This window comes from Anas platyrhynchos, chromosome 4 (genome assembly GCF_047663525.1).
Source record: "Anas platyrhynchos isolate ZD024472 breed Pekin duck chromosome 4, IASCAAS_PekinDuck_T2T, whole genome shotgun sequence".
Classification (NCBI taxonomy): Eukaryota; Metazoa; Chordata; class Aves; order Anseriformes; family Anatidae; genus Anas; species Anas platyrhynchos.
The window spans coordinates 37200950-37213560 of NC_092590.1; the positions used below are offsets into that span (position 1 = coordinate 37200950).

The 12611-nt window shown below is 38.2% G+C and overlaps 1 protein-coding gene across 4 annotated transcripts in view; it reads right to left on the reverse strand.

Annotated features, from left to right (window-relative positions):
• Window positions 1-467: 467 nt before the first annotated feature.
• ARHGAP10 (Rho GTPase activating protein 10) overlaps window positions 468-12611 on the reverse strand; it is a 143489-nt gene continuing 131345 nt past the window's right edge. For all 4 annotated transcript variants that reach the window (XM_027456676.3, XM_027456677.2, XM_027456678.2 and 1 more), the window contains 3 exons: window positions 11448-11579; window positions 9919-10010; window positions 468-1277 (listed from right to left, as the gene is read on the reverse strand). In XM_027456676.3, the coding sequence (XP_027312477.1) occupies window positions 1189-1277; window positions 9919-10010; window positions 11448-11579 (313 nt within the window). In that variant the 3' untranslated portion in view covers window positions 468-1188. The remainder of the gene's footprint in view (window positions 1278-9918; window positions 10011-11447; window positions 11580-12611) is intronic.

A 12611-nucleotide genomic window follows, 5' to 3' on the forward strand; every position in this document is an offset into this window, starting at 1 on the left:
AAAATACAAAGATTAATGACAAACCGCACGTAGCATTTTTATCACAGGGCACAGATTTATACACCACAAGATTTCTGGAAGCTTTTTTTAAGATCACAGATAACTCTCTTACTACTCAGATAGTTCTACAAATACCGAGGCAGCTACTTGAGGACTCTGATACTGTGAAGTCTCATTAAGACCTTACAATCTACAATTACGGGGGAGGAAGAAAGGAAAGCTCAAGGAGGAGCCAGACAGATAGACAGCAGATAAAATGCACGATGCCTCAGGATGCACAAGGATCACAGCCAGAGATTCTCTTTTCCTTTTGGCTTATGCTTGCAGTTGCCTATTTTGAGTGACGAAAGTTCCCCATCCATTTTAGAGCCTGTTTGTGACTGACTGCAAAGAGCTGCCAATAATTATTTCATGTCATAACTTACAGAAACAGAGCAAAATATTCTCCAACTAAGGAATGACTGAGGTCAAATAGCAAATGACATTTTATTTCATTTACAGTGATATTTTTGAGTAGCAAAGGAACCATGACATATAGGAGCCTGTAATAAAGGTTCTTGTGTCTTACCTTTATAAAATAAATGAAGTCACACACATAACATAAATGAACGTATTCTTTGAAGACATCTGAAAAATGTCATGTCTTGATACCTATCATTTTACTTACCAATATGTCTGTTCCATATTGTCTGTTCCACTTTGAAATATAATTTAAGTGTCAGCACAATAGCTTTTTTATCCAACAGTGTTTTCCAATCTCAAATAACGTTCTGTTAAAAAGGCTGGATATAGATGTATAATCTCCAGGACACTAAGTTTTTAAAAATCATCTTCAACTGATAGCTGAGTTACAGATCAACCAAATATTTGACTTAAAATGCTAGAAAATGCTAGTTGTCTTGCAAACAAACATACCACTATGGTTCTTTACAATTGAAAAAAACAAAAACATTAAAAAATTAAATTATCCCACCATCCAACTGTCCTGTCCCCACCCATTCCAACCCTTAAAGAATCTTTTCTTTCTAATTCATATTTGGCAACACTTAATGTCTTTATACAGATTAGGATCTTCAACCCATAATCAGGCTCTTCGTTGATTAAAAGCAGTCACAAAAGTAGAGAGAAGTGACTATAACAAAAATCCATGGATACCATGTACACCTTCTTGGCGTTCAATGCATAAAGCTATAAAAACTGAACATAATTTTGTGGAATAAGTCCTCTCTTGCCATTTAGAGTGCCTTCTAGCCATCCTGGTTCTCTGGAAAATTGCACTGTAAAAGAAAAGGAAAAAAAATACTGTATCTTTTTATGCTTGGAATAATACTCTCACATTTAGCTCCATGACACTGTGCAATGCATCCATAAAAACATCCAGTCTCCTGCAATCGCCAGATTGACAATCTGGCTAGGAAAAATGATGAGGATGGTTAACTTAAATACTTGTAGGATCTCCTGCTTTTAGGTACAGGAGATTACATTAAAGAAACAATTAGCTACTGGAACTTGGAAAGGACAGGTTTATAAAACAAAATCTAGAAGCTTTGGGAGAGAAATAACTCCTATCAAACAGTTGGAAACAATTTCTGAATCTGGGAGCAATGCAATACCAAAAATCTGTCTTGGGCAGAAGTGGTGGAAGCCCAGAGACACAGGAAAGAGTCAGATCTCCCTTTAAGTATCATTTCTCCACAGAGTAGGGCTTCTATTGGAAAAGACCAATGAATAAAATCTAAATCATTCTTCTGGTTACATTGTCTCTCTGAAATGCAAACACATCCTGCTATTCACAAAACATGAAGGAAAGGCTTGAAAAGGCAAGATAAGCCTTGCCTCTTATTGCCATCCTAAGTATTTGCCACTGCAGGTACGAACGTTAATGCAACAATATCCATGAACATAAATAAGAAAAGTTACAGCTCAGTCTCTAAATGACCCAGAAGTACTTCCGTGAGGAACAAACCCCAGTCTGGCTTCTTATGTATTTCTGACCTCATTTGACAGGAACATAAAGAAGCATAAGCCTCTTTTTTTTTTTTTTTTAATAGACTAAAAAGTTCTCAAATCCCCCTATCAAATTTCTTATAAGAACACAGTTCAGGTATCTACTTACCTATACAATTGTAAGACCCACATCTTTAGTGACCTACAATGTTCTCTACCATATTAATTTATCCTCATAGTGGTTCTGAGACAGACATTGTTTAGGGAAATGATCAGACAAATGCTGCAATATGCTGCCAGCCATGTCAGTGTTTTATTTAGAACACATTAACACGTTGGCAAAAGATATTTGTAGCCTTCTAGAAATCAGGGAAGTAACAGTTAAAAGAGAGCAACACGTTAAGTCTCACTTTCAAAAACATTAAAAGTTTCTAAATTTGACCACCTAAAAGATGTTTTCCCTTATTTTTTCCCTGCGTCCTATCACTGCCAGGCTGTGAAGCTAGAAGCTGTGCTCAGAAACCACAGCCTAAACAACAGCTATCTCTGCAAGGGACTTAAACATTTAGAAGAGAAAATTGTTATCAAATGATACCGAACAAAAGTCTGAGCACATATTTATAATGAACGTGCTTGATAGAAAGATTCCCAAGGAAAAAGCACATCGAAAATTACCTTTTAGGATCTCTGCACACACAGTGACTTACAGTAACTTACAATACTATTAGTAATTAGCAGGCCCTCCTCTCCCTTTGTCATTTTTATTCCATGATTACAGAGTACACACGCATTTAGAGCTGCAGTGCTGACACCACCACAAACCTCCCTCCAGAAGCTCTAATTCCACCCTAGCGAGCAAAGACGCCAGCAGCTCCAGCGGCAGCCCAGCCTCTCCCTAAAGTATCCCTTGCCTGCAGAGCACATCTGTTTTACAGGAAAGAAACTCCCCAAAATGGCAGATTAGAAAGAAAATCAACCAGAAGTACTGCAACTAATTTCTGCTTGTCCTTTGGAGCTCAACCCCAAAAATGCTTGAGCCAATTTACATTAACAAGAGGATAAACATTACTGGCATGTTAGTTTCTATGAACCAAAGCCTGTTAAAAGCAAGGGTAGCTCTCATCTGAAGAGATCACACTGGACAGGACCCTAAAATTCACCCATAGGAGAAAATGATCGAAGTATACAGAATCATTTGGCTTGACACAGCAGCAAATTTCAGAAGTATTTTCTAAACGAGTTTGCTAATCTAATAGTGAACCCCTCATACTACAGCACGTCCAGATACTCAGCGTAATGGCTGAGTAACTGGACTTGAGCAACAAATCCCACTGTCACCCTAAAAGGCCAGACATAGACGGTAGAGCTGAGCTCTGTGCTTGGAAAACTAAACACTACACTTCACTTTACACACAGCTCAGGGCCTCACGACTTTCTTAGTACAAGTGTCTTGTACACTCTCTGAAGACAGAAGAAAGGACTACCACACAGATTACACCTAATATCACCATTTCTAGAGAAAAGCCTTTTTAAAAAAATGCACCCAGAAGTAATTCTTAATATTCAGCAGCTGCAGCAATTACAAGTTGGGTAAGACTTGTGCCTCCTTTCAAATCACCTCACACATTAAGATACCCGTGTACATCATTGACTTCTGTGGACAAAAGATATTAATGAGGAAGCTAACCAAATGTGAAGCTATTTTAAATTCCAATGATCCTGTTTTTCTTTATCAATTCTAAAGTATAGTGTACAAAAGCACTTGTTTAAGAAAAAAAGAAACCTTTACCAGACAAAAGGCATTACACTATTGCGCACAGCTCCTCTTAAGCGGAGGACAGAGGCTATTTCTGGAAAATAGCCTGCTCAAGAGAAGTGCCCCCTTTCTGTCGTTTCTTCTCTATCAACAACGATTACAGTTCTTAGCACTTTCTCAGGCTTGCCTCATTTAAAAATACCTTGCTGCAGAAACTACACATTTGGCCTTAAAACTGCTATTCATTAGTTGACCAAGCATCCTATAGGACTAAGTCATATGTTGGCTAGAGGAAAGGCTTCTACAAGGAAAGAAAAGGAAAGGAAGGGAAGAGAAAACACTTGTAGTGTAGGAGATAGGGAGCAAAGAGCTGACAATTACATATGGCACAGCAAGGTGTAACGAGGGCATAAGACTGCACAACAAGAGCAATCAAAGAACAACCATCAAAGCTCAGAACTGTGGAAGTAGCAGCAGACTTCAGAGCCCTGGGTGGGATGACAGCTTCCTCAGTACCTGCTGCAAGGCCATTTGAGCAGCCCAGTCTCGCTCTAGCGGAAGCAAACTGTACACCAGTAGGACGTCTGACTGTTAGTGTGACTGCAAGTGCTACCCAGCAATTACCCCAAACGCAGGAGGACAAACAAAATCAACAGACTTTCAACTTGCAGTGATCTCTAAGTAAGGCTTCTCTGATTTCATCTCATCAAGAAACACGGAAAGATTAGCTTGGCCTTCACAGCATTCCTTCTTACTTTTCTGTATTCTCCACAGGAAATAGCTTCGACATTGCCCATGTTAGATTATCTAACTGTGAATAGATAACATTTGCAAGCAGCTCTTCCCAGAGACACAGTGCTGACAGACTTCCCTACAGCAGACACTGTTCTGCTTTGGCAACTCAGAAGTTTCCTGGGTCCCCAAAACAAAGGAAACCAAGACTCATTTCCACAGTGGAAATGCTAGGTGCCACTAACTTCAGCAGGACTGAATCAGGCACTGAAAAACCTGTTTCCTTTGTGGAAACTAGCTGTGTTGGGAGGAAGAGGAAAAGAGGAAGGAAACCTAACGTGCATCGTGCCTGGCACAAGAGGGCCTCCCTTTCTGATGGACTACTTTACCAAAAATGTAATGCCTCCACAAGCTTCATTTTGTAGGCAACAGAAATCTCACTGCTAAAACCACTGCAACACCAAAGTACACCACTATAGAACTCAATCCTCTTGGCCATTTTTTCACCAGGAGATTAAACTAAAGACCTGAGGCTTGGGACTTAGTCGTGAGCTGCCTCCCATCCCATCTGTCAGCTGAGCATCTCTGACAGTCCTGCACACACACCAGCTACGAGGTAATACACATCTGTTTAAACACCTCCCATTTCAACATTCAGCTCTCCATTAACATTTATCTTCTGGGGACCACTGCTTCCACAACACTGTCGGCAGGAGGAACTCTTCCCTTCTCTGTATCAGGCAAAGTCAGACTGTAAAAGGTCAAACTGCCTTCAGTGGCTTTTCAAAACTTCTAGCAGTCAGCAGGAATTTGGCAGTACTTATCTGGTACATTTTACTGGTGAAGCTGCAGTTTTAACTTTCAGCAGTAGTTCGAGGTGACTTATCTCTCAGTGGTATGGAGGGATCTGAAAAGGAGAACATCTGTCCACAGCCTGAACACTCAGTTTCTCTGGGCGTAAAATGGAGATAGTTAATGCACATGAATGCTCCTAAGTGCTTTGAAATCCACAGATGAAAGGAGTACAAAGAAGTGGCTTTATTCTCATTTTTACTTCAACAAAATAATTATTTGCACATTCAGTGCAATATAGCATTTTGGGAGTAGTACTTTTCTTTGATGTAAATCCTTCATTTGTCAATACCACAAAGAAAGTCCAGAAGCCACCGCGTGAATAAAAGAGAAGAGTGTGCCTTGGAGTTGAAACCAGGCAGATTAACTAAGGGTGGCACTTAAGTACAGTAGGAAAGATAGAGGGGGATAACAATGGCTGCGTGAACACTGATTTTGTGTTCCTACTGCGCTTGGTAGCGACAATGGATGTCACACCTTTGTTAAGGAAAATTACTGTAACAAAAAACTTTCTTGGTTTTCCCCACATTCTCTCTCCCCTAAAATGTTATTTTAAAAATTGTGAAAAGCTTTGATGAGAGCTATCTTGACAAGTTTTCAGGAAACCTCACTGTAGAACTGCTAGCGATACTGACAAGGAATTTTGTTGTGTAAACAGCACTTACCCTATCTAAAACACTTCTCCCCAGTGAAATTCCCATTTCTAAGCAGTCTCTTTTAAGAACCAGAAATAACACTTGGCTGCAAGGCTGGCAAAGTTTCAATGCCAGGCAGTCTGATTATTCTTTTCATGATCATTGGGAATAACTGCTTGAACCAAATATAAATATACGTACGACTGGCGTATGTCTCTCAGTCTCAGATCGTACTCTGCTTCTTCCCATATGTGCCCTTTTCCAGTTGCAAAGTCTTCAAGCTTTGCCTCTAACCACCTGAATTATAGTGTTATGTGCTATCAGTAATATAGACTGTAGCAACTGGGAAATAAAGATATTGGCACGGCCTAAGGTAAATTGAATTGAAGATGGAGGGGAAAAAAAGCAGTGGATATTGTTCAGATTACATTATTCATTTTCTTACACAATTCAATTAAATAGAAAAGTTTTCTTTTTTCTTTTTTTTTTTTTCTTACCGAATGGTGCCTTTGCATTTATATTTTGTAGCACTTTAATAACAAGACTGAGATTTGGGTTAGCACAATGTGCATGCAATAAAGAAAACACCTCAATATGCAAATATTCGGATTCTGTACAAATTCCTATGAGGTGAAGTAAAGCTCAATATAAAATATTACTAAATCTAACCTTGTCAGCCTGCAAAACCAGTATTTTTCCCCCACTTAGATAAAGGAAATGGAGGCAGGAGTAAAGGTTAAACTCTTCCCTGCTTGCACCAATATTACATTTAGTAGCTATGACAGGCACAAGACTGTACCTCACTAAATGCCATTATCCTGTCTCAGGCTAGAGCAGCCAGAAAGATTCATCCAGGATAATAACAGAGAGAGAACTACTGCAATCAACATCCACAGACCAAGAGAGACAAAGCAGAAGAATGGGAAAAGGAAGTGAAAAAGTGCAAGAAACAAAGCAGAACAGAGTGAAGAGAAAGGAAAAAACTCAACATACAAACAGTAAGAGATGAAAGCGACAGGATTAGAAAAGTGAGACAGGCGGGGTGGAGAAAGGAGAGATGGATAAAATCTTCACTAATGGAAGCAGCACTTTTTAGTAGACATTAATTTAACAGTTACTTTAATGGTTGATACTAGCTGTATGTCAACTTGATTGATGCGTTGTCACTTTGATAGTTAAGGTTATTGGTAGAGCTGCAGAATTGATGTATTATTACTTTAATTCTTCATTTGGGGGCTTTATTAGGGCATATGGGAATTTAAATTGAGTAACTGAAGAACCTGAATTGATTCACTGGAATTTGATTCTAGCATAGACACAAGGGTGTCTAATGCAAAAAGAAAAGGCCCATGTGAAGGCACTTCAGTGGTTTCAAATATGGAGACTGGTCTGCACTTTTAATGGGAACACCTTTTCATAGTGACAGAGCCTATCCATAATAACCTACTACAAATTGTTATGGAATGAATATTTAGTTATTACATATGTCCAATTACTCCCTTTATTGCTTGTAGGCTCTCCTCCTTTTGTCTGCCAATCCACAACCCACCCTATGCTGGAAGTGCTGTGGTGCAAGGACATCACCTCTAAAATCAGCAGGAAGCAGCGGAATAAATCAAAATAAATGTATTTAAGGAACCATGATCTTCCCCATTGGAGTCTACAATTAGGATTTTAAAATGCAGTCCAACCTTATTTTACTTGAGCTTCTAACCTTATTTGTAAAGATGATGTGGAAAAATAGAGTTGAAAAATCTCTCCATGTGCTGCCAAAGAGATTAATTCAGTACTTGTTCTTGGACAATCTGAGACTCTAGTTGAAAAGCTGTAAAGGTTACAATGTACCAAAAACACGGTAGCTTTGCTATAACATCTAGCAATCTATTTACACAAAAAAGAATCTCAACATTGCTGTCACACAAACATGATACAGAAGCAACTGCTTCTTGCAAGACTTTTTTTCTCCAATGCCAGCACAACAGGTGTACAACCCTTAGTGTCCTCCATTAGAAATGCCTGTCTTTTACATACCAGATCTTTTCCTCTATGCACCAGATTTTTTTCCTGTACACAAATTTTACGTCTGCTGAAGATCCCTATCAGTCATGTTTTAAAAAACTTAAATTAAAATAACTGCTGTAAGAGACTTTAAAAAGAGCAATCATTTAGCTAATTCATTTTAAAAAGATTTCCCACCTAACTTGATTCAGACGTGATCTGCCTGCAAGGCAGTTATCTAATAGGAAACACCAAGTATGATTTTCTAAAGTGGGTAGGGAGGAACCTCGCAGAACCTCAGACCACTTTATACTGAAAAAAAAAAAGTGAACTCTGGACTAGGCTTACTATTTATTTATTTGGGAGAAGACAGAGGACAGGAATGTCCTTATGATCTGTCTGCTTTAAATTACGGTTCACAAAGAAGGGGAAGGAGATGTCTATGTTTGTGCCATTTTGTTGTTGTTATGAATACTGAAAAAAGAAGGTTCTGCTGAGCTTTGCTCATTTGTTCCTGCTTGTTAGAAAAAATAGAAACATTCTGTTGGGGTTGTAGGGTAGGAAGAGAAATTTCACATAGACACTTTTGATCCAGTACTAACAGAGTTAACAGGATGCATTTAGTTAGCCTTTTAATGCCTGCAGGTTGATTTTTTCCAGCTGTTTCTGACTATATACTTTTCTCTTTTTCTTGCTGGATATAAACTGGGAATTTGGGCTACTCCTCCTTACTGGATATCCAAACAAAGATTCTCACATGTGGTATCTGAACAACTGGGCAGTGCATACCCAAAGTGTGTTTGGTCATGCAGAATTAAATACCACTTTACCTCTGGAAAGAACATATCAGATTTCAGACCTAGTAGCAAGTTGGCAATGGATGAGAAGAAAACGGGCATCACTGCAGAATTTCCAGATTCTTTAGAGGCAAGTATGCCCCTTACTACACCCCCCTCTGCCTCTAGACAGGCTGAAAGGCTAAAATACTAGTCTCGGTACTCATGAGGATCTTAAGAACGCAATTCACAAATGACTTTGAAACCCTCAGTCTGCACAAAACTTGGATGAGGATTTGGCTGAACTTAAAAGTCTTTTGTTTTTCAGTACAAATGCAACTTATCGAGGCCTCGTAACAAACAACAGTCTTACACTGCTCCTGCTATGAATTAATTTCTGCTTAGAATTATTATTAAATTGCATTCCAGTAACAAGAATTGCTGAATTTGTCCAGGCCCTGTTGATCCATTCCATGCTATCTCTTTCTTATGCAATGGTATGAAGAAACTAAGCTCCAATATCTTCTGTATCTTCAGAATTTGTATTACGGCAGTCACTGGCATAAGGTTTTAAAACTAAAACCATTCCTTGTCAGTTCAAAGCCCCTGTGCAGATGCTGGAGAGTAGAGCTATGGAAGCTAACTGAGGAATTTCAACACAGTCTTGAGCTCAGGAATCACTTTCCTGGATGTTCATATGCAATACTATATTTGCCTCCACAGAAGTTTTTAAACATAGACCTTCATTCTGCAAATTCATTCCTTCTACAAGTACAAACATACATTAGAAGACTAAACATGCCCTTTTCTCTGCAATGATCACCTGATTTACCTGCTTGAAAATCCTTAAGTAGATTTTTTTTTCTTTAAATGAAAGCCTTGGTATCTTACAAAGATAGTCCACGTTGAAAAACACAGTTCCATAGGCCAAGATATCCATTTCTGCATTGCTGAGCAACTTTTCCTACTGCAACACGCATTTAAACACTGCTGAAATATTAAACCAACTGAAAGAGTCTGCTCACCTGAAGCAAATGCATTACCTCATACTGCTTTAATTTACATTAAAGCAGCTTCTATGTACCAGAAATCTTCTGCGTCACTGTTTGCCATCATCAACATGGGCAGAACAGCAGTTATGCCTGTATTTTTATCCAAAGCCATTTAAACAGTTTTGTCAGTTTGTTTTTCATTGCTTTATATTCACTCAATAAGTACTTACCATCTTCAAAAATTGCTCCTATCTGAAATGATAATTCAGAGCTATGTTCTGCTTCGCATGGATAAACTGCTCTTGCTTTTCGGTGGGCAACACTGAAAAATGAAATTAAGAAATACAGTTACTTTGGGCTATTAATGACGACACCTCCCTTTCTCAACCATTCTCTCTCCATTCTCATTAGATGACTAAAACTTTAAACTCAGTCTCACATGCATCATCGCAGGCTTCTAATTCATACACACAAATGCCAAAGCTGAAGCTTCACAGCTTACTGCTGGCATTTCTGAATATCATACTTCCAGTTTTATGCACTTATTTTTATGATAGCTAAACGTGACTTTCGACTACAGCTAAAATATTGCCAAGTGCTAATCAGCAGTGAAATCAATAGTAGGCAAAGCACACTATACTTAATTTATAGGCTAATCATTATACCTTCCAAAATGTTTCTTCATGGTCTTTGCAATTCAGCTTGTCACTAACACTGTACAGAAATCTTTACTGAACTTATTTTATTTTTACTTTTTTACAATACATTGTTAGACCACTGAGCATGCTATTTTGTCCTCAACATAATAAGGTTTATAAAACTTCAGATAGTCTTTTAGAGGTGTTATTAGGATGCTCATAATTAACCATTAATATGAATTTCTCCAAAATACTCATTTCTCCAAGTACCATAGGAGAGAACTTTGAATACGTAAGTATTTTTGGCACATCTTACTTAATCACGCCTTTGCAAAACTGACAGTTTGTTGCTGCCCTATGCTTTGTTTAGACAAAGCACCCACACCAATAACTCATCTTTTGTTGAGCCCTGGCAACAACAAAATAAAACACTGGGAAAGATTTTCCCTGCCCCAAGAAACTTAGAGTCAAATAGACAATGCAGTTCTGGTACAGAATGTCAACAGTGAGGAAAAATTGAATTTTGTTACAAAGTGTTGGAAAGAATTTATAAATATACACAGCTACTTTATTTTGAAAAGCAAACTTATTGAACTTGTAGGAATAAAGCTAAGACCTTTGAAGGAAGAAGTGAAAACACTTCAAAAGGTGGACAACAGGGAAGGAAGGAAAAACAGGACAGAAAAAAAAAGCAGGCCAAAAGAGTGAAAGAAAAGAATGAAACCACAGATAAAGATATGAGAAAGTATTTCAAAGTCAAGAAGGCTAGGATGAGAAATTTAAATTTGACATGGGTGGTTAGGGAAAAAACAGATCTGTATTTAAAAGACACTATAAGCAATATAGTAAGCTAAAGAATCATTGCAGAAGAGAGGGACCTAATCAATCACCTCCATCAAAGTCTGTTTGCATTGACCAACAAATCACTGGCTCAATCTAGGTGCCATCTACAAGATGCTTAAAGGAAAAATAATACAAAGTAGTCCATTATTTTATTCTGTAGAAATTGCAAAGGCTGCATTTCCTGATTTGAGATAACCACTTAAAAAAAAAAAAAAAAAAAAAAAAACAGAAAAAAGAAGCAATTAAATAACCAGCAAACATTGAAGAGTGCATCGTACCTTTCCACTGCTCTGTCACTCCCAGTGGCAGGATTAGGGAAGGAGAAAGCAGATGGTGTAGTGTTTGTGGCAGCTGGGTTAGTGCTTGGAGTGTTCATCCACGAGACCATCGATGGGCGGCTTTGACCAGAACTAAGGTGAAATTATTTCAAGGCAGAATTAATGAGGTGAATAAAATTCCTTTTCATACTAAAAATGTTTGAATCTTTATAACTAGACTAACAAGTTAGATCCTCAAACTCAAAACCAGTAACAATGCTGAGGTGATTTTCCAGACATGGTCATCAAGTTTCTGCATTTCCTCCTTGAAAGCGTTTTTCATATATGCCCTACATCCTAAGCTAGGACGAATTACCTGAGATGTATGACATAACCAATAACAAGGCAAAATTCCACATTCCTTATCTAATAAAGACAGATACAATGAAACTGCATATAGCAGGCTATTATTTGAGCTGCCACTTTGTCTTTACAAGTTTTGACGAATCTATTTAAAAATCTTCTCAGCGCTGTATTAAGCCATGTGCAACTGGAAGATTTCAAAAGAGGCTGCAGCTGTTACAACACTGGGATCACGATGCTGGCTCTGGAATGAGATCTTGTTCGCATAACTGCACAGGTACTGCCTCAGTGACTGTCCTTGTGAGCACGCTGTTCAAAAACATGTTAAATTAATGGCTGAATTTATAGTTGCTAAAAGAGAAGAATAAATAGCAGCTAAAGCAGCTAAAATCACTAAAAAAAAAATATACAGGGTACTTTCCAATATAAACGATGCTCCTAGTCCTACAACTTAAGAAACTAAAATGTTCCAACACTGGAAGGCTTTCTTCCTCTGTATGGGCAAAAAAAACAAATTATCTGAAGACTTCATACCAACATATCTTTGGAGCTGGACTTCAAGCAGTTTCCAAGCAGAAACAGAATTAAAATGGTTCACACACATCTTCCATGCAGAAATCATCACTCAGAAGTATGGACTTCACAATACAGCATTTATCAGCTAGACTTATTCCAAGATTAACCTTTCAGATAGTATAAATCTGCCAAGTACCACCAAAATCTGGGAAAACAGTCAAGAAGGATTTGATGGGGGTGTAAATGCACACCTAATCAAGGTGAATTGACCAGAAGCCAAAAAAAAAAAAAATATATAAGCAGTCG